Source organism: Mustela erminea, chromosome 13, assembly GCF_009829155.1.
Source record: "Mustela erminea isolate mMusErm1 chromosome 13, mMusErm1.Pri, whole genome shotgun sequence".
NCBI lineage: Eukaryota > Metazoa > Chordata > Mammalia > Carnivora > Mustelidae > Mustela > Mustela erminea.
Window position 1 is genome coordinate 24,283,249 of NC_045626.1, and position 27,530 is coordinate 24,310,778.

General features: G+C 42.6%; 1 protein-coding gene across 2 annotated transcripts in view; it reads left to right on the top strand.

The window, feature by feature from the left end:
- Window positions 1-27,472, top strand: part of ACAA2 (acetyl-CoA acyltransferase 2) — a 29,510-nt gene extending 2,038 nt beyond the window's left edge. For both annotated transcript variants that reach the window (XM_032310017.1, XM_032310016.1), the window contains exons 2-10: window positions 5,049-5,215; window positions 12,612-12,740; window positions 14,222-14,338; window positions 16,236-16,383; window positions 18,350-18,525; window positions 19,079-19,208; window positions 23,402-23,472; window positions 25,622-25,776; window positions 27,068-27,472. In XM_032310017.1, the coding sequence (XP_032165908.1) occupies window positions 5,049-5,215; window positions 12,612-12,740; window positions 14,222-14,338; window positions 16,236-16,383; window positions 18,350-18,525; window positions 19,079-19,208; window positions 23,402-23,472; window positions 25,622-25,776; window positions 27,068-27,152 (1,178 nt within the window). In that variant the 3' untranslated portion in view covers window positions 27,153-27,472. The remainder of the gene's footprint in view (window positions 1-5,048; window positions 5,216-12,611; window positions 12,741-14,221; window positions 14,339-16,235; window positions 16,384-18,349; window positions 18,526-19,078; window positions 19,209-23,401; window positions 23,473-25,621; window positions 25,777-27,067) is intronic.
- The last annotated feature ends 58 nt before the right edge of the window (window positions 27,473-27,530 follow it).

Sequence of the window (27,530 nt, forward strand, 5' to 3'; positions counted from 1 at the left end):
TTGACACAGAGAGAGATCACAAACAGGCAGAGGGGCAGGCAGAGAGAGAGGACGAAGCAGGCTCCTTGCCCAGTAGAGATCCGAGGACCCTGAGATCCTGACCCGAGCCAAAGGCAGAGGCTTAACCCAGGTGCCTCTGCCACCCAGGTGGGAGCCACCCAGGTGGGAGCCACCCAGGTGCCCCAGTCAGCCACTCCTTAAGACACCGGCACAGCAGCTGTTCTGCACAGAGCCCTGTCCCCGGTGCTTTAATAAACCACCATTTTGCACCAAAGACTTCGTGGCTCTGGACCTCACCCCACCAAAACTCTCCTATATTCCAAAACCACATCATTTGTGTATATTGAACACCAATCATTAGTCAAATAAGTGTGTTTTAAATATTCTCAGTTTGTAGCTTGTTCCTTTCATTTCCTTCTATGGTCTTTTGCAGAGCAGAATTTTTTAAATTTTAATGACATTCACCTTTCCACATTTTTCGTTCATGGATCAAACTTCTGGTGTTGAATCTAAAAAGTTATCACCAAGCCCATGGTCACCTAGATTTTATCCTATATTATCCTGTAGAAGTTTTATAATTTTGCATTTTACATTTAAGTCTGCAAGCCATTTTGAATTAATTGTTGTGAAAGGTTTAAGGTCTGCGTCTAGATTTTATTTTTTAATTAATTTATTACTTTATTTTTGCACATGGATGTCCAGTTGCTCCAGCACCATTTGCTGAAAAGACTGCCCTCTCGGGCGCCTGGGTGGCTCAGTGGGTTAAGCCGCTGCCTTCGGCTCGGGTCATGATCTCAGGTCCTGGGATCGAGTCCCACGTCGGGCTCTCTGCTCAGCAGGGAGCCTGCTTCCTCCTCTCTCTCTGCCTGCCTCTCTGCCTACTTGTGATCTCTCTCTCTGTCAAATAAATAAATAAAATCTTTAAAAAAAAAAAAAAAAAAAAAAAAAAAGACTGCCCTCTCTCCATTGAGTTACCTTTGTTCCTTTGTCAGACTTTGAGATTCTGCCCGTTTTTTTGTTCTCTCTTCTTCAGATTGTAAAATTTCTGTGTCCGTATGTTCAAAGTCACTGAATCTCTCATTTCCATTCCTCTGTGAGGCCCATTCAGTGGATTTTTTATTTCAGATACCTTTCAGTTTTAGAATTTCCATTTTGGGGGGGGAAAAAAAAAGGGAATTTCCATTTTGATTTTTTTTTTTAACAGTTTCTGTTTCTTTACTGAGATGGCCTATCCTTTGTTATAAGCTTACTTTCCTTTATATCCTTGAGCATAGTTAGAAAATCCTTGTCTGCTAATTCTAACATTTGGGTCATCTTGGGGTTAGTCTCTGTTGACTGTCTTTTAAGAATGAATCATGTTAAGAAAAATAAAATAAGTAAAATTTAAAAAATCATATTTTCTTGGCTCTTCATATGTGCATTAATTTTGGATTGTAGCATGAACGTTGCATATGAAACATTGTAGAGCCCGATTCTGTTATGTTCTTCCAAAGCATGTTAATTTATTGATTGGTTGGTTGGCTGTTTAATTTGCAGGCAGTTAATTCAGCTGAACTTGGAATCGGTAAACTGTTTCCCTGGGAGCGGACAACAGCTCAAATCTAAGTTCAGTTCTGTTAGCCTTAGCTAAGGTGTTTGTAGATCATGGTTACAGGGCCAGCCAAATACTTAAGCAGAGTTCGTGTGTAGGATTTGGGCTCTTGCCTGTGGTCCTTTCCTTTCCCACTTTCATTCTTATTTACCAGTGGCTGTGATTGCCATGAACTCAGTTCTCTGAGTCTTTAAGCCAGTAAGACTGAGTTTCTGAGTTCTAGCCATTCACGTAATGTGGACTCTTTGCCTTAAAGTCAGAGGCTATAAATAAATTGAACACTCACCCTGTACTGTTCCATTCTTCCACATCTCCTCCATACCTGTCTAGTTTCGTTCATTTTCCAAGGCCGTCAAGTAGTCATTTTTCTATACCATCATTGTTATTTGCAGGAGAGGTGATCAGATAGGAGCCATGATGACAATCAGGCTGTAATTAAATAAGGAAGAAGACATAGGGAGGGGAAAGAAAACCGAAATAAAATACCAGTATAAAAATAGGTAAAATATTAAAGCCAGGAGGTTTATTTATTTTTTATTTTTTTAGATTTTATTTATTTATGATAGAGCGATAACACAAGCATGGGGGAGCTGGAGAGGGAGAAGCAGGCTCCGCACTGAGCCCGGAGCCCAATATGGGGCTCGATCCCAGGACTCCGGGATCGTGACCTAAGCTAAAGGCAGGCACTTAATAACTCAGCCACCCAGGCGCCCCAGGCAAGGAAGTTTAGAGGACATTGGCAGAAATTGAGGAAGGTATAGGGCCACAGAGAAACCTATCTATCAGAACAAAAGATCTGTAATGCACTGAAGTAATATTTATGGGCTTGTAAATATCTGAATATTGTATCTGTAAAGATTAATTGGTTCTCTTCTAAATTACAATTGCATTTTAGGAGTAGCATTCTTTTATCTTTTAATGTTTGGGGGTTTAAGATTTTTAAAAATTAGAGTGCATGAGCAGGGGGAGGAACAGAGAGGGAGAGAGAGAGAAAGAATCTCAAGCAGACTCTGAGTGGCTCCATAGCAGGGCTTCATGTCAGGACCCTGAGATTCTGACCTGAGCCAAAATCAAGAGTCAGATGCTTAACCACCTGATGCCTAACCTAACTGACTGAGCCATCCAGGTGCCCCTCCTAAAATTCTTTTAGACTGTGAGTTTCTCAAAGTAGGAATGAAAGGAGAAGCTGAAGTTTTTTGTTTTCTTTTGGTTCTGGGAGGTTTTTTTTGTTTCTGTTTTTTGGGTTTTTTTTAGGATAGGTTGAGTTTGTTCCACAAAAGAGCTAGCCTCCACTAACGTAATCAGGAGAATTGTACTTAAATACCAAGCGTGGTATAATATTTGTATGGTCTCAATTACAGGTTAATATCTTGACACAAACCCATTATTAAAAGTCCCATCATTTCTTGGCAGGACATGGAAATGTGAGCTCAGATTGTTTTGGGAGAAGCCTATGTATGCAAAGCACCAAGCATGAGGTCCGCCCCATACTGAGTGCCTCCTGTATGCACTTTACTTTTGACCTGCGGGATTGTTAGGAAGATTAGATAATGAAAAGTGATAAAATGTCTAGTGCTTAGTTGGTGCCTAATAAATGTTAGTGGGATGAAATGGACTATATTGGGTGCTGCTTCCCAATGTGCAAGTTTTGCCTCATACAGCTCTAGTGAGTATCACTCCCATCGTCGGAGACTTCTGTAGCGTTTTTCGGGGAGGTGGCGGTAGAGTGCCTCAGTTAGGAGCGATTTTTATTTATTTGCATAGGGACATCTGTTGGACTAATAGTGATACCATAATTTTTTACTCTTAATTTACATTACTGTGTGTATAGATAATTTCCTCTGTATTCTTTGTGGTTGGATCAGGAAATCTTGTTGTATTCTAAGAGACATGTTTTAACAGGATATTGGCAAACTAGAATGTCTTCAGAAGAAAGCAAACAGAAATAATGTCAAAGAAGTTTTGTAAGAATGCCTTTATTTACTTAAGAGATGGGAGATGTTACAGGTTAGCTGACTTTAGATCTGGAGGGGCTATCTGTGTAAAAGGTAGTCCACTTTGTAAAAGGTAATGAATGGTTCATATTATTTGAAATTTGTATTTTAGTCATCCTATGGCTCCAAAGTTAAAGGCATATGTAGTTCACATTCAAAACATCATCAATTCTAGAAACAATTTTTCTTTCCTTTTTTTTTTTTTTTTTTTTTTTTTCCTGTAGAAACAGACTTGGGATACATTTGGGTAAGCTGGTAGATGGAATACTGGGTAAGCTGGCTTAGCTATGTAGGAGGAAAAAATCATACTTTAGGTTGTCCATTCATAGGCACACTGCTTCACATAGTGGAGTATGCCTTACTGTAAATTTTCTAGCAGAGGAATTTTTGTCTCTTGTGTCAGGAATTTTCTGTGGGGTGAGTGGTTGGCCTCAAACCTCAAGAGAACTTTTAATTTGGAGATTCTTTGAGTCTATGACTAGGAAATCTACTTCAGCACATCGAAGAAGCATTGTTTTTGTTTTATTTTTTATTTTTTAAAGATTTTTTATTTTACTTACTTGACACAGAGAGAGAGATCACAAGTAGGCAGAGAGGCAAGCAGAGGACGGGGGTGGGGGGGGGGGAAGGAAGCAGGCTCCCTGCTGAGCAGAGAGCCCAATGCGGGGCTGGATCTCAGGACCCTGAGACCATGACCTGAGCCGAAAGCAGAGTAAGCTTAACCCATTGAGCCACCCAGGTGCCCCTGTGTTTTGTTTTGTTTTGTTTTAAAGATTTTATTTGTTGGAGCTAGAGAGCCCAAGCAGAGGGAGTGGCAGGTAGAGGGAGAAGCAGCTCCCTACTGAGCAGGGAGCTTAATGTCATCCCCAGACCCTGGGATTGTGACCTGAGCCAAAGACAGATACATAACCAATTGGGCCATCCAGCTGTCCCAGCGTTTGTTTTATTTATTTATTTTTATTTTTTAAAAATATTTTATTTATTTGACAGAGAGAGGGAGAGAGCTTATAAGCTGGGGAAAGGGGGAGCAGGAACTGGAGAGGGAGAAGCAAGCTCCCCGCTGAGCACGGAGCCCAGTGCAGGGCTGGATCCCAGGAATCCCCGGGATCATGACCTGAGTCAAAGGCAAAGACAGATGCTTAACCTACTGGGCTACCCAGACACCCCAGTATTTTAGTTTTAAACAAATGTTTCCAGCTTTGTAGCTCACCGGAGGACAAGAATGTTGTCTACCAGGATGGATTTATGTTGCAGCTTGCAGTTCTGGGGGCCAGCATGTAGGTACTGCTCCAGCTGACACCCGTTCCTTAAAAGATTGCTTCTGTGAGTAGGACTTGTTCCATGTACTGTTCTGGGACAAAAATTGTCTAAGTTCTAATTGAAAACAGTACCTAGTACTAGGTTTCATAGTGAGATTATTTAAAGCATGTTCGGGACACTGAGGAATCTGTCTCTGCTTACAGGTGTGTTCATTGTTGCCGCTAAGCGAACCCCTTTTGGAGCATACGGAGGTCTTCTGAAGGACTTCACGGCTACCGACTTGACTGAATTTGCTGCCAAGGCTGCTTTGTCTGCGGGCAAGGTCTCACCTGAGACCATTGACAGTGTCATTGTAGGCAATGTCATCCAGGTCAGTAGGGCAAAAGGGAGGTCGGTATTCATTCTTGTTGCTTCGTGTTATTAAGAAGATAACTTAATATGTCTTAATAGTGAACTAGTTAATAGTTAAATGTATTTATGATTTAAGTAATCCTTAACTCTAGAAGTGATGGCATACATCAAAGCCACCATTTAATCTACAAGCTCTGTATCTATCCCATTCGAGTTACATTTCATTGCTTCTCTATTAGATTCATTTCCTTGACTTATCTAAAGTTAGTCGGCTCTCTCTGTTTACCAACTAAGAAGGGTAGAAAACCTGGTCAGTGTAAGACATCCCTTATAATTTCTTAACCAGCAGGATCTTGGTCAGTATTTGTTATGGAAATAAGAAACTCCTTTACCTTCTATATTGCTATGTTGAGGTCAACAAAATAGATCACATCATTTCATAGATAATGAAAGCTGTATATTTCTTTGAAGTATTGCCAAAGAGATGGGGCTTCCTTCTTCCTCCTGGCCCTTGGCTTAACAGAAGCTCCATGCAGAGTGCACTGCCACTGCAAGTACCTTGTCACTGTTCTGCTGGCTCAGAAAGTGGTTGTTCCATACTAGGAGAGGCAGGCCGAGAAGACTGGAGGCTGCTGCCACCACCTCCACCATGTGCTCAGCTCTTGGGGCAGGGATAAGGCTCCAGAATGGGTGTGCAATTATTTCCACCCCCCACCTCTGCTCCGGAGCCATGACTCATAGAGATTTCGCTTCTAGCAACAACCAGTTTTGTTTGCAGTGGAGTCTGAAGGGCTTCATTCATTTTTTTTCTTCAGTGACACTTTTCCTTTAATAATTTTTGTCCTTTTCTGCTTTTCAAATGAGCTCTCAGTTACAAAATATCAAACCGCTCAAAAATTCCAGCTGTTGACACACTATGGTGAAGCTCACAAGTAAGGACAGGTAGCAGCGGTATGTGATAAGAGGTGGGAAGTGACTGAAGCAGTGCTTACAGATGTTAATGAGAAGCTAAAACTATGCAGCAGGTTGTGCCGTGATGGCAGCACAGCTTAGACCAGTCACTGCCTTGGGGTGTGGCATCAGCGTGTTTGGGTTCAGAGTCTACATGGCAAAACGATTTCTTCCAGTTAAGAGTTCCTGGCTTGTACCAGTCACAGGATGGCCAAAGGGCACCAGACCCGTCTATTAGCTTTTCAGAAATGCTGCCATAGACTTCACAGACGTCCTCGGAGACCTCGGGAGCTCTGCACTTCAGCGACAGCGTGCCGTGTGGGTTTCCCGGCTGGATACATAGCTTAGCCAAACTCCAGATGCCATTATTGAGCTTCAAGGATTGGTACAACATGTCCTCCCCTTCCACATTCCTCTTGGCAAGGCAGTAAACATTGCTGTTTTGCAGTTTGCTGGAAACTGTCAGTATTTAATGGACATTCCTTAATCTGAAACTGAAGTTCTTTTTCACTGGGAATGGCCTTCCACTTGCAAGGAAGACCTGGCGCACCATTTTGAAGTCTTCTACAGAGAGCACCCTGAGTGGGGTGAGAAGCTGAAGGAGAAGACAAACATTGTTTTTCACAGCCACCTGCAGTTACTCAGAGGTTCCATCTTCGTGACAGGACCTAAGGTGTTCAGAGGCAGGGAGACATCCACACGCTGCTTTGGCATCTGTGGTGTGTGGTCGGCCAGAGGAGTGCTGGGGATGATCCCAAAGCTCCTCTTGTTTAACTGGATTGCAAAGTCTGTCATGTGCTGCACAGCATTGTTGGTGAAGTTCATTTCCATGTAGGTGTGCCCTTGGCAGTGAGTAAATGTCCTGGAAATCTCCAGACCATTGTTTTTTACTGCAGGCAGCCAGACAGCCTTAGGCACCACCCATCCAGCAGGTCCCATGCCTGTCCCATGGAGATTGCTGACACGTCATTCAGACCAGTGCTGACCCCAGTGGGAGCAGGTGGAGGAGCGAAGGTTACAGGCCCTGAGGATGGGATGTAAGACCGTCTCACCAGCCCGTAGAGTCCTCCTCCAGGGAGATCTGCTGCTCCCATCTGTATGGAGGACACCTGAAGCACATTGACTGGGAGACTGAGGTCAAGGTTTAGAAGGTCTAGAAGGTCACCTTGAGAGGGGCTAACCTTAGGCTGTTCCAAGATCGTGGCAGTGGTGGTGCCAAAGGCTGTCATCTGCATCAGTGCTCCCATGATGTATTGGCTCATGTTTGCGACGGATTCCATGACTTCCTTCTACAAAAGCATTGGGAGGCTTATGGTACACCAAGGTCCAAAGACTGGTGTGGCAGATGAGCTCATCCAGCAGAGCTAGCACAATAAGATCTGTCTCAGGGTCAGTGGCTTCTCACACAAGACAACTAATTTGCCTGTGACAGGGTCTGTTGAGAGAAGACACTAGTAAATATAGCCCTGGTCTCGAAGGTCAGGTTTATCAGAATCCCGTGTTGTCAAACTCAAGACTTGTTGTAGCAGCTCCTGTGTTTCTATTGTTTGCTTGAGAAGCAGCTTCGCTGTGGCAGTAAGCAGAGTGAGCAGACTCCCTGCTGAGCAGGGAGCCTACACAGGAGGCTCAGTCCCAGGACCCTGGGATCATGATCTGAACGGAAGGCAGACGCTCAATGGACTGAGCCACTCAGGCGCCCTGAAAGGACACTTGTTTATAGCATGAGAGCTAAAACAAGAAGGCTGAGTGTCCCTTTGTTCATCTTCAGCTAGGAAAGTGTATATTATTTTAGGCGACTAAATTTTCTCAATGTTCCTCCAACCTGCCCATAATCTGGAAATAACCACAGAAGTGCTGGAGGTATTACTTTTGGGGTTACAAATAAATTTTTTTTAAAGATTTTATTTATTCATTTGACAGATCTCAAGTAGGCAGAGAGAGAGGAATGGAAGCAGGCTCCCCACTGAGCAGAGAGCCCAGTTCGGGGCTCGATCCCAGGACCCTGGGATCGTGACCTGAGCTGAAGGCAGAGGCTTTAACCCACTGAGCCACCCAGGTGCCCATACAAAGAAATTTTTAACACGTAGGTGAATTCGCTAGTATATAATCTACGAATAATGGGAATCGACTAAGTGATGTTTTGAGAGGTTTTAAAGGTACTAAAGTATTCTGTCCTTAGCAGTTCTCATATATGAGAAGAATTACGTGAGTTACGGAGGTCAAAAAGGTATAAACTTCCAGTTCTAAGTCAGTCGGTCAGTCTTGGGGCTGTAACGAAACAGCATGATGACTATAGTTAATAATACTGTACTGGGCATTTGAAAGATGCTAATAAGTATTAAAAGTCCTTGATGGGAGAAACAGGAACAAAGGCTGTGTTTTGCTGCCGCTGTAGTCTCTAGACAGAATTCTCGAGGTAGGGATTCTAACACCCCTCCCGCCCCATCAAGGACGGGTTAGTACTTTACCACTGCAGCTTTGTTCTTGTTCCTGTTACTTGCCGCTGATCTTTCCGCCGATAAGAGAGCAGTCATCTTTCAGACGCCACTTACATACACCTGAAAGGTCTCAAGACTCATGTTTTACTAGACAGAAGTAAAGAACCTTATCTAAGCAGCAGCCAGCCCCTCAAGGTCCTGGATAAGCTCTGCTTCCAAATTCCATAGGGACTTACGCTGTCTGTAACCCCCACTAACTACAAGGTATGTAATCACTCACAGCCCCAGTGCAGCTCTTCCTGCCTATGGGTCCTGTCCCTGTGCTTAAATAAAAGTACTTTTTTGCACCAGAAGTGTCTCAAGAATTCTGACCATTCGCTCCCAGCCTCACATCAGTCCTCAAAAAAATTTTTTTGTTTAACTATATAATGTGGTTTTGGAATATAGGTGAGCTTTGGTGGGGTGAGGTCCAGAGTCTGCAGCCAAGAAAGAAGTCTTGACATCTTCAGTGCAAAATGGTGGTTTTATTAAAGCACTGGGACAGGACCTGTGGGCAGAGTCTTGAGGAATGGTTATTATATAGGGGAAGTTGGGGAAAGTAAGGAAAAGGAAAGCTTCTAAAGGGTTTTCATGTTAAAGAAGACCCACCTATAAGACAGAGACCTTGCCATTGTCAAGTTAAGGTGGTTTTTCCCTCTGGCAAGGCATTAATGTTAACATAATTGGGAGATTCCTGGAAGAATGTCCCACATGTCCCACCCCAGAGTGGGGGTTAGGGGGAGGTTGCCCTGTGTCAGCTTATGTCTTGTCTTCAGCTAGCCTTCTGCTCTCTCATCATATATGTGATGACAGATGTTAACTAGACTTAATTGTGATCATTTGCAGTCTATACAAATACTGAGTCATTACATAGTACACTTGAAACTAATATGTTTTATGTCAGTTATACCTCAGTTGAAAAATGAAACAGGAATAGGAACTTTTAAAAAGGGTTAAGTTCCAAGTAAGATTTATGGAATATTAAAAAGTCAGAAGAGACCCTAGAGATTTTATAGAACTCCAGGCCTCTCTTAACACATGAGGAAACCTCTGGGGAAGTTGGAGTGTTGCGGAGTGGTGATCTGTAATAGTCCTGGGCTGGAATGCTCCTGACTTCTGGTTCAATATTCTTCCACCTGTACTAAGCTCTTCCCACAAATCTTGGTGTTAAAAGGGACGTAGAGTCATTTCTTGGGAGCACTTAGAGAATATGTAACAAAAAAAAAAAAAAAAAAAGGAAAAATTATCAGTTACTTGCTGGAATACAGTGGCCAAAGTAGAAGATACCTGGTTTCTAAGCATCAGGTAGGACCATATTCAAAATATCCATACAAGTAAGTATGTATGCCATCAGCGAGATCTCCGTAAACTATCTTTATTCAGTCAGTTGGTCTAGAATTTAACAACTCAATCGTAACTACTCTACTCTTATTTACAAAGAAGGCACTTGGGAATCCATTTGCAGATAACTTCCCATGGGAGGAACTTGAAAGTTCGGTAAACCAAAGTTCACACTGCTAGTGAATGACAGAGTCTAGATTCCAATCCAGATCTGACTCCTGACCAAAAAATAATCTTTGTACTACCTCAGACTACTGCTTGATTTTATAAAACAACCTGTTTTGCCAGTCTGGACGTTAGAGTATTATAAGGGAAGTGACTCCCAAAACAGAAAACCCTGGCAAAAGGAATTTTTATATGTTGAAGTAGGCTTAACAGGATCCTGGGCATGGGGCTAAGATTGCCTTTTGCCATTGGGAAACTATTAACATCAAGGCAGCTGAGTTCTTAGAGGACTGTCGATCTGTTTCAAGGACTTGTCAGTGAGCTGTGAGTAGTAAGGAAATTTAATATTTTTTTCTTCTGCCTTTGTTTCCCACATCAGATGGACCAGTGAGGAACATGTCCAAGTTATTTTAGGAAGTAAAGCAACAAAACGCAAAGCTAAAATTTCCCATCAAGAAGTAGCTTATGGCATGGCTTGTCTTGTGCATTACCACCCCCATGCCCCCTTTAGTGGGGAAGCATGACTTACTCCTCAACAAGTAAGCAATTACCCCTCAACACGGAACACCTTTGAACACAAATTTTGAATCACATCTGTCTACCTGTAAAGCTGAGGGATGCAATGTGGCAAATACCCACAAAACCCAAAACAAAGCCTTGAGCGAGGACAAAGATTTGTCCAAAAGTGCCTAGGATGGAAAGCCTGGAAGTCCGTAAGACATGAGATACAACGGTGCATCCAAGCCCTGGTTTGTGTTACTGTGTGGGACAACCAGATGGTTTAAACTTCTGTGGCTCAGCCCATTTCTCTGTTTATACAGACAGAGCTAGCACTGCTGTGTATGGTATCAATTTACTCCTTTGTCCTTTACGATTTATCTGCCACACTAGGCTGAACCCACTCCACCAGGTTTTTCCCGAAGGCTGAGAGCACTGACTGCATCCGTGCAGGCATGAGAAGCTCGTTACACGCTCCCACTCCCACGCCAAGTCTGACACCTTGGGAGTCCGCTTCCAGCTCTGCATTTTATGCCACTATATCTTTTGTATGTGTTTTTTCACAATTTTCCTATCATGCTAAACACAGTACAAAGTCTCAACACACTGACACCTGGTTCTGGTTACCTGGTAGTATTACATGTGTGCCATTTATCAGGAGACCAAGGGCACCCGGGTGGTCCAGTGGGTTAAGCGTCTGCCTTTAGCTCAGGTCATGATCCCAGGGTCCTGGATGGAGCCCTGTATCAGGCTCTCCTCGAGCGGTGAGTCTTCATCTCCCTCTGTGCGCACTCTCTCAAAATAAATAAAATCTTAAAAAAGAACAAATAAATAAACAGGAGACCAAAACCACAGAACAAATATACAGGTTGGGATTATAGGGTAGGAAACCTATAAAAACACTGAAGTGCAGATTGTAACCAGCTGGTAAGTCTGTAGCAGACCACCTGCCATCACTGCTCTTCTGGGACCCCAGAGCCGGGCCAGCACTGTTGCTTTGGAACCTGGGGTCCTTGTTTAACTCTCCCCTCCCTAGGTCAACAGGTTTCAGCCTCAGTTTTACATTATCCCCTGAGTGCTTTTATTTATTTATTTTTTAAAGATTTTATTTATTTATTTGACAGAGATTACAAGTAGGCAGAGAGGGAGGGGGAAGCAGGCCTCCCCTGAGCAGAGAGCCCGAGACAGGGCTGGATCCCAGGAGCCTGAGACCATGACGGGAGCCAAAGGTGGAGGCTTAACCCACTGAGCCACCCAGGCGCCCTTCCCTGGGTGCTTTTAAAAGTGTCTACTGATAGCCTTGCCTTGCTTGTGTTTTTCCGGTTTCACTGGTTTGGTTACGCTAAGCATTCGTATGTCAAGCTGTCCTGGTTTTCCGGTATGCAACAAAGGTTGAAAATTACAGCTTCGGATACTTTCTCTCTCTCTCTCTCTCTTTTTTTTTAAAGATTGTATTTATTTATTTGACAGACAGAGATCACAAGTAGGCAGAGAGGCAGGCAAAGAGAGACGAGGAAGCAGGCTCCATGCTGAGCAGAGAGCCTGACACGGGGCTCGATCCCAGGACCCTGAGATTGTGACCTGAGCTGAAGGCAGAGGCTTAACCCACTGAGCCACCCAGGCACCCCGGATACTTTCTCTTTTAAGGAACATACTATTTTAAGATAGCCCATTTTAAAATTTTTTGAACATTTGTAATTGTTACAAATTTCTATCTTCTATTAATACAAGAATTATTTTAACTATAGTAATATAAGGATTTCTCGGACTTTGTGTGTTTAAAAACGAGCAGACCACATTGTGTTTTTTACTCAAATAATAAACACATGTATTACATAAAATACATGCTATACCTGTATACATTGTGTCCTACCTTAGAGCCATGTAGTTTATTATTTTTGATAGATTGCCAACATTTCTGTGTATTTTGTCCTCCTTGTTGCCTAGATTTATAGAGGACATTCTTTGTCTTCTCTGTTCCAGAGTTCTTCAGATGCTGCATATTTGGCCCGGCATGTTGGTTTGCGGGTGGGAGTCCCAAAAGAGGTCCCAGCTCTCACTGTTAACAGACTCTGTGGCTCTGGTTTCCAGTCCATTGTGAGTGGATGTCAGGTATGGGAACGTTTTATTACTTCTCTGAAAATAATGCTAAAAGCTGTTGGAGAAAATGCCCCACTTCAGTAGAACACCGTAGGCTTTTGTTTTATAGTGCTTGGTTAGGAAAGGTCAGTATTTGATTTTTCTTGGAAAAGTACACAGGAATACAAGAATCCACAGTTCCTTAAAAGCTGTTCACGGATCTTTGAAGACATACTAAGTGGAACAAATGAGCCACAAAAGGACAAATACTGTATGATCTCCCTCATATGAGTAGTTAGATTCATAGAGACAGGAAGGAGGATGGTGGTTGCTGAGGCTGGGGGAGTTGGTGTTTAACGGGTACTGAGTCCAGCCTGCGGAGCTGAAAAGACATCTGGAGATGAGTGGTGGTGGTTGGTCAGACAACACTGTGAATGCACGTATTGAACTATACACTTAAAATTGGTTACAATGGTAAATTTGAAATTAGGTATATTTTATCACAGTTTTTTTTTTTTTTAAAGCTAATCATGACTCTCACTTTTATCGAGTGCTTCCTGTGTGCCTGACCTATGCTAGATTTACATTCAGTATCTTACTTAGTCTTCACAACCATCCGGTAAGACGGGAACTATCACTATTCCCATTTAACAGACAAGGAAACTGATCAGTAAGGTGACTAAGTTACAGAGACAGAACTTGAACGCAGGCCTGTGAAACACGGAATAAAGACTATAAGGCTAGGAAGAAAGTTGGAGGGTTTAGGGGATGGTAAGAAATGCATTCCTTTTTAAGGGGTGGGTACTTGGACAAATACATTTGATCTGTGAGCACAGGGAAAGGGATACAGTGAAATCCAATTTTATTTGTCCAGATCTTCATTTTCTTACAGAATGAAGGACGTGGACATATTGTGATGAATAATTTTCATGTTAATTTATTTCTGAAACAATGTATCTGAAACAGTGGTCCTGATTCTCTTAGCAGTCACTGTGAATACTGGCTTTGGAGGCTTGTTCTTGCTTCTTTTCTGAGAAATGCAAATAGTGGGAGGTGTTAGAAGGAAGAAATGGGTTTCCTTTTCTGATCCTCCTCAGTTAACTCAGTTCTTGTGTGTGGTCTGTTACTTGCAGCAGACTCCTGCATTGATGGGATAAATTCTTCTTCCGCCTTTTTAAAGGATTTATTCTTTATCCTCCGCTGATAATCTATATATTATACCAGGCATTAATATCTCTGCTGATTTTCAGTATTTATTTCTAGGGTAAGAATTATCATTCCTTGCCAAAACATAGGTAGAATTTGTCACTTGCGCACACACAATTGACGTCTGTTAGGTTTTCCTCCCCTTGTGTCTTGGGGATGGGTACTGTGGCATGTGCTTTACTATGACTTGACAAGTATTTCCTTTTGAGACTGTAAATCATTACATTTACTGTTAGTTTACCGCTTAATACAAACCTCTGTCACAATAAAAGTTTTATTGTTATTGCTGCACATTCGTTTTCCAATAGGAAATTTGTGTTAAAGAGGCCGAAGTTGTCTTATGTGGAGGAACTGAAAGCATGAGCCAGTCCCCCTACTGTGTCAGAAACGTGCGCTTTGGAACCAAGTTTGGATCAGATCTCAAGGTTGGAACCATTCAAATGTTTAAAAATGATTTGTCGTGCATTTATGCTAATATATATTTTTAAAATTTTATTTATTTATTTGACAGAGAGATAATGAGAGAGGGAACACAAGCAGGGAGTGGGCGTGGGAGAGGGAGACGCAGGCTTCCCGCTGAGCATGGAGTCTGATGCAGGACTCGATCCCAGGACCCTGGGATCATGACCTGAGCCAAAGGCAGCTGCTTAATGACTGAGCCACCCAGGCGCCCCTGTGCTAATAATTTTAATAACACCATTTGGGGAGAGGGAAAACAGATTTTGAAACCAGTTTCATTAATAGGGGATTGACAAAATACAAAAATGACTTGAAATTTGTAAACTATTTCAAAACCCCAGTCTGGTTTTAGTTTTGACATCTTAATCCGCATTTAAAAAATCCACATAGACTTTATCTCACCACGCCTCTGATCATGGAATTAATACACTGGGGAGGAAAGGAGGAGGCAGATCAAAAAGTAGGCAGAGGTTGAAATAATTAAACCCAGTAATTAAATCTTTACCATGATTTATGGAAGTTTTCTTCCTGGAGCAGTCTCCATTGAATAGGTATCTTCTTCACAGAAACCCTACTCTGTTTTATTGATTTTTTTTTTATTTTGCTCTTTAAATTTTTTTTTTAAAGATTCTCTTTGAATAGAGATGATGTTGTCCTGAGTCAGTCAGACAAAAACTGACCTTCGCATCTTTGAGAGCTCTGGCACGGGAATGACAGTACTGACAGAGGGCACTAGTGTGCTGTCCCTCCCCTGGGAAAGGGCTAATGACATTCTCTGTTGCTAGCATTTTCCAACAGCAATGATTGGTTCACACTTCACCTAGTTCATCCCCTGGCCTTTTTGAAAGTTGGAAAGAATAAGACCTAGAAAATATGAAATAGTATTTTAGACACCAAGCATTAAGAAAACCTTTGGAAAGACAGGTCAATGACTCAAAGATGATGAGGGGCAGTGGAGAAGACACAAGGGAGCCCCCTTATCAGAGACTGACCCACTGGATAATAAGTAACTTTTCTGTTCCTCAAGGAACCTGTGTGGGGTTTTCCACCTCTGTAGTTGACAGAACCAGCTGTTCCTGTCACTGAAGGAGCTCAGGCACACTCCTGCGGAGCGCAGAATCATGGGTCATAGGTGGCTACAGGGAAACATCGCATGAGGACCCCATGTTAGGTTTAGGTTTCTTTAAAATGGAGCCTGGAGGGTTTCTTTCTTTCTTTTTTTTTTTTTAAGATTTTATTTATTTATTTGACAGACAGAGATCACAAGTAGGCAGAGAGGCAGGCAGAAGGAGAGAAAGAGGAGGAAGCTGGCTCCCTGCTAAGCAGAGAGTCTGATTCGGGGCTCGATCCCAGGACCCTGGGATCATGACCTGAGCTGAAGGCAGAGGCTTTAAACCACTGAGCCACCCAGGTGCCCCCTTTTTTTTTTTTTTAAGATTTTATTTATTTATTTATTTGTGAGAGAGTATACGGCGGGGGTGAGAGAGGGAGACGCAGACTCCCTGCTGAACAGGGAGCCTGACGTGGGGCTCAGTCCCTGGACTCCAGGATCACGACCTGAGCCAAAGGCAGACACTTAGCAACTGAGCCACCCAGGTACCCCGGTCGTTTCGTTTTTGATTGTAGGATGATCTCCTGTGTCCCCTCCCTGAACAGTGAGGATGCGTGCATTTGATTATGGCATTGTGTGTTTTTTAAAATGTCCCAGAACCAAAGATGAATAATAATAATAATAATAGTAATAATAATAATCAGAAAACGTAATTTTACTTTCATTTATTGGGACAATTAATTAAATGTAAAGATATTACTTTCAAAAGATACACTTTAACAAATCACCTTACTACTCATGTCTTTCAATAGCTGGAAGATGCTTTGTGGTCAGGATTAACAGATGAGCACATCCGGCTCCCCATGGGGATCACCGCGGAGAATCTTGCTGCAAAACATAACATAAGCAGAGAAGACTGTGACAAGTACGCCCTGCAGTCGCAGCAGAGGTGGAAAGCTGGTAAGTGCGATGCATGTTGGAAGTGTCAACAGAAGAAAACTTGGGGGGTGGGTGAAATGGGCAGAGGGAGTCAAAGGTTATAAAATAAAGTAAGTCCCGGAGATGTAACATACAGCATGGTGATCGTAGTTAATAACAATGTAGAGCGCATGCGTGAAGTTGCTAGTAGAGTAGGTCTTCAAGGTTCTCGTCACAAGAAAAAATATTGGTGCAGCTATGTATGGGGACAGATGTTAACTAGACTTAGAGCAATGATCATTATGCAATCCTGTATACACAGATACCGAATGGTTTGGTTGTATACCCGAAACTATTAAAATGTTGTATGTCAGTTATACCTGGGTTTAAAAAAATAGAGAAGATTTGGTCGTTTTGGGATTATAATGGTCATATAATAATATTTATTTAAAATTTTACCTTTTGAAAGTCACTTTTTTTCATCATTCCTTTGTGTTTAGATGACTAGATATTCTGTGAATGATTGCAAAATTAACCAGGAGTTTCTTTTTTGAAATACAGTAATGCTACATAAAAAGTGGCATTGCTAATTGACCTTATCTGGCCACTTGAATTTTGTCCTCCGTGGTTCTGATGTCAGTAGAACACGTAGAACACTCTGCTGCGAGGGCTTTGATACTCTGTGAGAGACAATGGCTCCCGGAAGCTGCGGGCCCAGAGAGGGTGTTCTCCTCTGTGAGGCATATCCTGTTCACGAGGAAGGGATGGTATGTTTGGAAAGGACCCATTGTGCGCCTTCCTCCTCCCATTCCTAATTGAGAATCGTTGCGCACTGCGCTGACTCGAAGACTCAGAACTCTGCGGCCAGAGCTCTGGTGCCGTTGGTATAACACTTCTCACTACTGTCAGACCAGTCCAAGGTGGGCAACATGACAGTATGGTGAGTCGAAGACATTTGTTAGTCTCTTGAAAAAGATTTTTAAATTAAACTATTATAAACGAGCAGCTACTCTTCTTCAGGGGCGTTAAGTACTCGGAGTAGTGAGAATGAAGTTCATCTTAGCTCTTCAGAGGGAGAAGTGGGCTGGAGCGGATGCCGGCCAGCTCATTCTCTGTGTTTTTCTTACACATTAAAGTGGGAGCATGCTGGTCCGGAGGCCAGGAGTCACCAGCTTTATGTCTTTGCCTCATAAACAAGTTAACCAACCTCTACCAAGTCATTTTTTTCACTGGGCGTCTGTACAACTGAGATAAAGAAGATTTGCCTCCCCTTTTCCCCTAAGAGTTTTGAAAACCAAATAAGGGAAGTGTGTAGCCTGCCCTGGTAAAGGGCTGTCAGAAGGAAGGTGGTCTCACTCCTGGCGTATTCTGTTTCTGGAGGCTGTAGATTACTGCAGTCCATTGTAGTCAGTGGAGGTGGAAGCAGGGCAGCTGTTTCACTCACAACTGTGTCGGTAATCGCTCGTAGAATTTCTTTGGGTTGCTTGACATTAAATTTCAGTGATAGATTACTTGGTAACCTAGATCAGTAACTTCTTTTGGAGACAACTTCTTTTTTCTTACTGTGGTAAAGTCACTTAAAATAAACTCTACCCCCTTAAATTTTTTTAAGTGTACAATACATTATTGTACGACCTGGTGACTTTTCAATTTACTTCTTACCTCACCCAGAGCAGTTTAAATGAGACATTAAGTTTACTTAGTGCTATTCTATCTGTAGCTAACAGACAAGGACTGCTAGTAGTCTAGTGATAACCTTGTTAAAAAAAAAAATTACAGTAAAAAAAGATCAAAATTACAATTTTAAAAAGAGGCAGAATACATTTGCATAGATTGATGGCAGTGTATTAAGTCCTTCGAGAGGCAGCGTAAGTTGTACCTGTAACAGAGGCTTATGTTAAAGTTGGCTGCGAGGAAAGGGTAGAGCCAAAACTGAAGGATGTGTTTGATTTAGTTTCTTGTATCTTCTTTTTCTCCCATTCTCACGATGGTCTTGCTCCTCTTTCAGCTAACGATGCTGGCTACTTTAATAATGAGATGGCACCCATTGAGGTGAAGACGAAGAAGGGGAAACAGACAATGCAGGTAGACGAGCACGCTCGGCCCCAGACGACCCTGGAGCAGTTAACAAAACTCCCCCCAGTATTCAAGAAAGAGGGAACCGTGACCGCGGGCAACGCCTCGGTAGGTGACGCCACAGCTCATCTTGGACTCTTGCTGCCGTGTTCAGTGCAAAGTAGTCCTGTGGGGTCTTTTGGAGACTTCTCGTGCTAGTCTTTAGCTGTTTACCTTCAGCTGGCAGCGTTCATATTCGGTTAATTGGGGGTTTCATAGTCCCAAACAAAATACTTTAATCGCATATAATACTCTTCCAGTTTCTTAGTCTTTTCAAAATATTACAAGGACTGTAGAAGGAAATCTGCTTGGTTATTATTCCAGTTTTCCTGGGTTCGTTGGTTGGTTTGTTGGTTTTCTGATGTATACAACTCAGCAGATTCCTTACATCTCCCCATATCTGGACATAATCTTTTCCTGGACATTGTTTCCTGTTTTCCCTTGGTGAGGTTAGATTCTGTGCCTAAAACAGTTCCTGGAGCACTGTGAGCCCTCATCGTAGCCCAGATTGTGATGCTGTTTCTTACATAGTACCACAATCTTAACACTATCGCATTAGCTCAAACCTTGATTAACTGGGTTCTTCTGCCCTCTAGTCAGTGTTCCTGTTTTTGTTTCCAAGGGGGTATCCGATGGTGCTGGAGCTGTTATCATAGCTAGTGAAGATGCTGTTAAAAAACATAACTTCACACCACTGGCAAGAATTGTGGGCTATTTCGTGTCTGGATGTGATCCCTCCATCATGGGTATTGGTAAGTTTGTAGTGTATGTTTCTGGAGAGAAGTCGTCTTTGGCCTTCAGATACCTGAAACAGTAGCCAGATCAAGGTCACTTGTGGAGAAATGATTGGTCATCAGTCATTTAAACAAATCTAGAAAACCTGTGCCGGGCCCAATAGGAAAACCAAGACCGCTCATGGGCAGTTATCACATCTCACTGTCTGTATTTAAGACTGGCTCCCAGCATATAACAGAAGAATTACAAGGTGCTGACTACAGGAGACAAGAGGCAAGGAGAGATCCTGGGGCCAAACAGAGATGGCTGAACGCTGGGTGTCGTGCATGCGACCACTGGTGTGTCTCCTTTCCTCTTCCCACAGCCCCTTTGTGAGGGAGAAAATGGAGGCTTAGGGAGGTTATCTTGTCAAGTTCCAGACGGGTAAGTGTTGGAGCCAGGATGGGAACCGGGCCTCTCTAATTCCAGTGCTCTTCCCACTGTGCTGTCCCGGAAGTCAGAGTCACACCCACCTGGCTCAGCTGCCACTTCATAGGAAAATGAAGGATTCCCGTGGATCTCAGTTTGGCAGAGATGAGGAGAGCTCCCTACAAGTGTGTATAGTTGACCTTGAACAACGTGGGGACGAGGGGTGCCAACCATCACACAGCCGGAGTCCAAGTACCACTGTTGCCTCCCATGAAACGTAACCACTAAGAGCCTCCTGTTGCCCAGAAGTCTGACCCGTAACATAAGCTTTTAACACACACTTTGTATGTTACGTGGAGTACGAATTGTGTTCTCACAGTAAACTAGAGGAAAGGAAATGTTCTTAAGAAAACTGTACGCATACATTCATCGTACTGTACTGTATTGGCCACATCTGCACGTAAGTGGACCTGCTCCATTCAAACTTGTGCTGTTCAAGGGCCTGCTGTATGCTCCTTTTGGCTTGAAAGATACAAATTAGGAAAAGAAACAGCTTTTTGCTGGATGTGCTCCTAGGAACCTCAGATGTGCTGAATTTTAGTAATGTCTGTCACCATTCTCCAGGAAACAGAATTGATGAGGCGCCTCACTTAAAAAATACTAGTGCTGGAGGCTTTGTCCTGTCCCGTCTGTACCCTCATACCCCAAAGAAAAGGCTCCTCTGGGGCTAGATTTAGATTCTCGATGGGTCCAGAGGTTTTTCTGTGAGCGCAGTTAGGCCTTTTCCAACTAAATTGGATTTTGAAGTAGGATCCAGGGTAGAAGGGGGACGACTTGTTGCTGACCTGTGTTCTCGGAGATCCTTCGGTCTGTCCCTCAAAGTTCTTTTCAAGTAATAGCATCTGTGCTCACTGGGGACATAGTAAATACCCAACTGTATCTGTTTATATTTTGTCACTTTCACTGTGTTTCAGATTACTTTAACCAAAACCATAAGCTATGTGACCATCTGTTAAAAGTCAGTTTTTTCTATGTTTCAGGCTTAAAAGCTTAATTAGCTTTTAGCTCCTTGCTTTCACCAAAACACTGCTTTTGCTTTAGAGATGGAAAGTAGCTTTAAAAAGTATGGTATTTATCACTTCAGTATCTGGAACAGTGGTTTCCCAGACCCCAAATGATCATCAAAATCTACCCATAACCCCACCCCAAAAGATTTTGTTTCAGTAGTTCCAGGGTGAAGCCTGGGGAGTATGGGGTTTAAGTGTACCTGGCTCGTCTTGATGATCAATCAAATTTATTTGATATAGGTAAGTAGTTCTTTTATAGTTCTTTTCAGTTTAATATCACTGAATAGGTTCTGGTACATTAACATAGCGAAGAAAATGTCGTTTTCCCAGGGCGCCTCGGTGGCTCAGTCATTAAGCGTCCGCCTTCAGCTCAGGTCATGATCCTGGGGTCCTGGGGTCGAGGCCCACATCCGGCTCCCTGCTCAGAGGGAAGCCTGCTTCTCCCTCTCTCACCCCTCCTGTTTGTGTTCCTCTCTCACTGTGTCTCTGTTAGATAGATAATAATCTAAAAAGAAAAAGAAAAAAAGAAGAAAATGTAGCTTTCCTTTCTTCTGTTCCAGGGTCTGGATGCTGGCCTTTTCTTTGTAGCCTTTTCTTTGGGGTATGAGGGTACAGACGGGATAGGACAAAGCTTCCAGCACTAGTATTTTTTAAGTGAGGCGCCTGCAGTACAGTGAATACCATTGTGGAAGGATTGATTTTTTCCCTCAGGGCTTAAGCAGAGCCATAAATGCCAAATGCCCCAGTGTCAGATGTCCCTTCACTAAACAGCTGTCTGTCAGTTGTTGTATGGGATTAAACAAGGTGACTACACGGATTGCCCCAAATGAATAAACAACGGAGAGTGGTTTTTGAGTGGTGAGGCTTGATTCATCACTCCAGTTGCTAAGAATGGTGACCTGGGTTATGTAGTTCTCCAACATCAAGCAATCCTTAGCCTTTCCAGAGAAGCTGCTGACTCAGAAAAGGGAGGAAAGCGGGGACTTGGCACTCGCAGTGGCTCCCAGGAAGGACACATACGGAAAGACAGTCAGTGTTCCCTGGAACTCCCCCGTGGCAGCAGTGGTGCGGGAAACCTTGAACCTCTGCAGCTGTAGCAGCTCTGGTTTTATCTTTTATTGGGCTTAATTTGTAGAGAGGATTCCAGTGGTTAAAAAGAAGGTTAAAACCCAGTTCAGAGCACTTGTGATGAGAAGCTTACAGCCCAAAACAGGTGCTCAGCGTCACATAGCTATTAGTGGCAGGACTAGAAATGAGGTCTCCTTTTCCCAACAAGATTATTACAACTTTCTGGGTCCCTATGAAGTCCAGTAACAGTGTTACGGAAAGAGTCCTTTAAAGGTCAGACTGTGACCCTGCGCATTTTTAACAATTGACTGTAATGATTCTGAGTTAATGAGAATGCACTGAGTCACGCTTACTGTGGAGATGAAGACAAGGAGGTGTGTCGAGCGAGTTAGCCCCTCAGCTTTTGGTTCCATGTGTCTCTGACCCCTGTAAGAGTACTTTATCCCCAGCCATGCTGGCTAACTGCTGGCTCCGCTGTTGACTGTCCTATTTTTGTGCCTTAGACATTCAAAGAGAATCTAGAACTAGGTTTTATGTTAAATCGGTAGCCAGATTGAAAAGCGCTAACCGGATGCCCTTCGCCGGTAAGCAGACGGCTGTCCAAGGAACATTTTAACTTAGGTGACAAAACAAAGCACACTGTTTGGATTGCATCATGCTCTTCTTGTGAAGACTGATTGCCCATATTCCCTTAGGCACATGTATGACACTTGTTACAGAGTATCTGACTACTTAAACTCAATATAACATAACGCATAAATTTTTTTAGACATGGTCATTCCATTCTCTCAGAATAGTGAAGTAGATTATCTTCTTCAGCCAGCTTTTTTACCTTTCAGGAGAAAATACCAGTATAACTTGAAAATCTTGAGCAGCGTTAAACTGTCATTGGTGATCATCAGTAATCTGGGAACTAAAGTTTCAGAAGTCTTACTAAGTAGATTTGCGTTTCTGCCATGGGGGTGGTTTCGTTTAAAATCTCTGCCTACCACTGGCAATAGAAACGCTCCTTTGCTTCAGCTATCTTTTCTTTGAAGTGCCTTGTGGCTTCCTGTCTTGCTGTGCCCTCGTGGAGATACAGCTGCCGTTTCTTGTCTTCCGTCCAGATGGACCTGAAAAATTCAGAGTGGCCATTCTCCCAGTCATTCTCTACTGGGAATGCATATTACTTGTGACCCAGGAGAGCACTCAGTCTGCCTTGACCTTCGGTAGGAGGCACACTCTGTCAATGACTGCAGAACCCCATAGAGATCTCCTTTGGCTGTCTGAACTCTTTTTTTTTTTTTTAATATTTTATTTATTTATTTGACAGAGAGCACAAGTAAGCAGAGTGGCAGGCAGAGGGAAAGAGAGAAGAAGGCTCTCTGCTGAGCAGGAACTCAATGCAGGGCTCGATCGCAGGACCCTGGGATCGATCATGACCTGAGCCGAAGGCAGACACTTAACCAGCTGAGCCACCCAGGTGCCCCTGTCTGAGCTTTTAAAGCTGTTTCTGGCAGAAGTCTCCATGTGAGCCTCTCATTTGCACTTTTGCACAACCATCTTTTCACTTTGGTTCTGTTTTCTGGTTTTTTATGGTCCCATCATTGCATAATGTGCTAAGGTGGTAAGATTTGTGGCTACTAATAACTGCTACATAAGATGGAACTGATTTTGTTCTTATGTAGGCCCCGTCCCTGCTATCAGCGGGGCACTGAAGAAAACAGGACGGAGTCTTAAGGACATGGATTTGGTAGAGGTAAGTGTTAAGACTATTGTACATGAATAAGCTACTAACATGTATAGCATGAATGGCTTTAATTTGGTATTTTATAGCTTTTTTTGTTTCCGTGCTATTAGCCTTTCCAGATTACTTGTGTCCAAGTATTACTTCCACTACGTGCTTTGAATAGGTACTTTTCTCTACCTGATTAAAATATGTATATTCAAATAATTAAAATAGCCTGATTTCTCCTACTAAGATATAAATTCCTGGAAACGTCTTAGGACCTGACAAGAATATTTCATTTTAGACTACCAGTGTGTTTGTTGAATTGAATATTCTATAAGGTGGGTGAGAATAGCTTCGACCTCTGATGCATTAAAATGAAAAAATATATAAGCAAAGAATTGGCATAATAGAAAAATTAATATCTGGTGCCAAATCTAGAAGTTTCTTGGTTTCTTGCCCTCGCACCAAGTTAAAACTCTCCATCCCCCAGACTTACCTTTGTCTTTTACACCATAGTTGTGGCTAGATTTGGGGTGTGATAATTTTGGGCATAGAAAACTTAAGTTTATTATTATAAGTATGGTGATTTTTTTTAAAGAGTTTATTTATTTATTTGACAGGCAGAGATCATAAGTAGGCAGAGGGGAAAGCAGGCTCCCTGCTGAGGAGAGAGCCCGATGTGGGGCTCAATCCGAGGACCCTGAGATCATGACCTGGGCTAAAGGTAGAGGCTTAACCCACTGAGCCATTCAGGCGCCCCACGATTTTTTTTTTTTAATGTTCGTTTTGAGCAAAGGCATCTTAAGCATTTAGCACAATTAAAAGGAAGAGTAGAAAAGAAAATAAAGCTGGATTATATACATTTTACATTTGGGGACTATTCGAAAATTTTAGGTAATTAAATATCTTTGCTGCTTGACTTTGGGAAATAACTAACATAACAAAGGAAGTCTCTCTAAATTGGTAGAGAAGGGGCTTGTCACTCTGCACAGGTGTGATCATCTCTCATCCAGGAAACCAGGGTTTTAGACAAACAGCTTATCCTTCAAGCTCTTCTTCCATTCTTAAAGCCTCAAGGCGGCTGCTTAATTATCATATTCACAAATAATATTCCTGGATTTCTGACTCTAGATTTCACACTTAAAGCTCTGTTTAAATATGTCAGCTCTGCGAAGCTGTTCATAATCATTTATAGATGTGTATGTGCTCAAGGACATAGCTCTCAGTACCTTTATAGGATTGTCTTTGGGACTTCTGATGATCATGGTAGTTTTACCTTGGCTCAGAAACCTAGTTTCGCTGGTTCATATTCCACTTCCCTTAGTACCACCTTAAACATGACCATATAAAATGGGAAAATAATGCAGGACCTAAGGACAAACAAAACACCATCTTAGAAAAGCACAAAATACAGTAGAAAAGAACCCAAGGCTAGATTTTGATTTCGACTCTGTAAAAGTTACCTTTCTTAAAATCAGTTTTTTTACCTATAAAATTTTCTAAGATCATATAAAACTATAGTGCTATGAACCTGAAGGAAGGTAATTCTCATAGCCAACCTTGCTGAGTAAATACAATATGATCCTCTCAGATCTGCTAGATTCCAACACGGTACCAGTTCCTCTATGTATCTGGCTCTGCAGGTTTATCCACGGTGTGTGTCAGTTTATTCTTAGAAGAATGGCTAGTAGTACTGAGTAGTAATAAAAATAATAGGACAAACCATCTACTGAGTGGTTGGTATGTGTCTGGTAATAACACCAGACACTTAATACCCACGATTTCATTTAACCTTGACAGTAACTCCTAGGATGCACTACAGTTACATTTTACTGTTGAAGGGACCTCGGTGTCGAGAGCTTAAAGAACATGCATACAGCCAAGATTTGAGCCATCCGTCTGGCTCCGAAACCTGTGGGCCATCTCCCACTGCCTCCACTAGGTATCCATTTACAACATTGCTGAGGGTTTTTCGCAAAGGGATGCAGTTGACTTAAGTATCGGTTAGTAAATTACACCCATTTTCAAACCTGATTATCTTCACAAAGAGTGGTTGAAGATAAAAGGTAGTTTAAATAGGAAAAAAAGCAAAATTAGTCTTCAGTAGGACTGGACATTCTCAGTTAAAAATCAGCTTATGAGCGAAGATTTTTATCTGTGTTTTGATTATGTTTAGGTGAATGAAGCTTTTGCTCCTCAGTACTTAGCAGTCGAGAAGAGTTTGGGTCTTGACCCAAGTAAGACCAACGTGAATGGTGGAGCCATCGCCCTGGGTCATCCCCTGGGAGGATCTGGATCGAGAATTATGGCACACCTGGTTCACGAATTAAGGTATTTGCTAGGAGTTGTTACATTTCATATTTGCCATCTTTGGTTAAAAATGCATGGATTTGGGTTTCTTCAGAACAGTCTGGCATTTTTCATTCGTCCTCATATCCCCATGTACTGCTGCTCACCAGGAACGTGTTATAATGGCCACACCCTTTGCGGCTGACAGTGTAGATGGCCCAGCTGACCTCTTAGGGCTCTACACTTGGGATGTGCACGCTTCCTTGTGTTGCCGAGGCCTTGTTTGTCGTCTTGTGCTTACACTCTCGTGCCAGTTACAAGAGTGAGATATGGTTCTTTAGGAGAACAAACAGAATATTGGGAGGATTCTGAGCTAGGTGCTGTCATTTAAGAAACCGGAGCAAACTGCTAGTTTGGGTCTGAGCTAAGTGTTTCCTTCACCGGTGCCAGGGTTCCAGAAGAGCCCTTCTGTGGGTCTGATACTTCTCAGTTTTAATACAAGAGCTCCTCCTTCTGGTACTATGTAGTTTGGGCCATTTTGCTCTGTTAGCAAGAAGCAAAAAACGAAATAAGTCAAGCAAAAAAAAAAAAAAAAAAATCTCTGGCTCCTGTTAGGTTAAGGTAAATGGGATTCATTTCATTTCATTTTATTTTTTATTTTTTTAAGAATTTATTTATTAGCACACAAGTAGGGGGGTGGCAGTCATAGAGGGAGAAGCAGACTCCCCACTGAGCAGAGAGCTCAATCCCAGGACCCTGAGATCATGACCTGAGCTGAAGGTCATGATTGCTTAACCAACTGAGCCACCCAGGTGTCGAAATGAATAATATGCACCAGAAAGTTCCTAGGTGGTTTCTATAGGATTGAACGAGAATAGATCGTGGTCTAGAAGAATCTAATTTTTATGCAAGGGACAAGAAATGCTTCTAAATCACCCACCCGTTCACAAGGGCACACCTCACTGATTGCCCTTTCTCTCCTGTGCCATGAAAATCTGGACTGTATCAAAATCAGAGGCCGGCCCTTCTTCAGCTTCCTTTTCATCTCCGTGACCTCCTGGCCCCTCTCCTTTCTCAGAGCACACCTCAGCTTCTAGATCTGTTTCAGCTTCTCTCTTCTTTGTTAACAACTTCTTTTAATAAAAATACTGTTTCCTGAATTCCTTATCTTGTGACTATAGATCAGTATTGAGGCCTGGAGAAAAGATTGAGACACTGAGCTGAATGAGGATGAATAATGCAGATGTGGTCATTACTAATTCTAGTTCTTCTAATTTTCTAATGAGTTCTGTTTTTTATTTGAGTAGATTTCAGCCACTGCTTTCTCTTCTAGGCGTCGGGGCGGGAAATACGCTGTTGGGTCAGCTTGCATCGGCGGTGGCCAAGGCATTGCTGTTATCATTGAGAGCATGGCCTGAGGGGCAGGGGACGCAGCGAGGCCCCCTCGTACTGTCTGGGCCGGGCCACAGCAAAGCAGGGGATCTTCGGAGCAGCTACGAAATGAGACGTGCCCTCTACTGCAAGTGGCTGAGTGTGATTAAGGGATAATGAGGCCAAGACGTATTTCTCATGAATAAAATAAGTTCTCTCAAATGCATACAAAATATGATATATTTCTGCACAAAAGTCCAACTACAGAGGCCTTAAAAGAAATTGTATTCTCTTGCCATATAATTACCACAAATGCCTTAGATAATACGATTGCAGGAAAATGGAATAAATACTGCTCTAACTTCTGCTGATCCTTTTATGTCTTTCTTGGATTTTTAGAAATCTCTTAATTGAGGAAAAATACA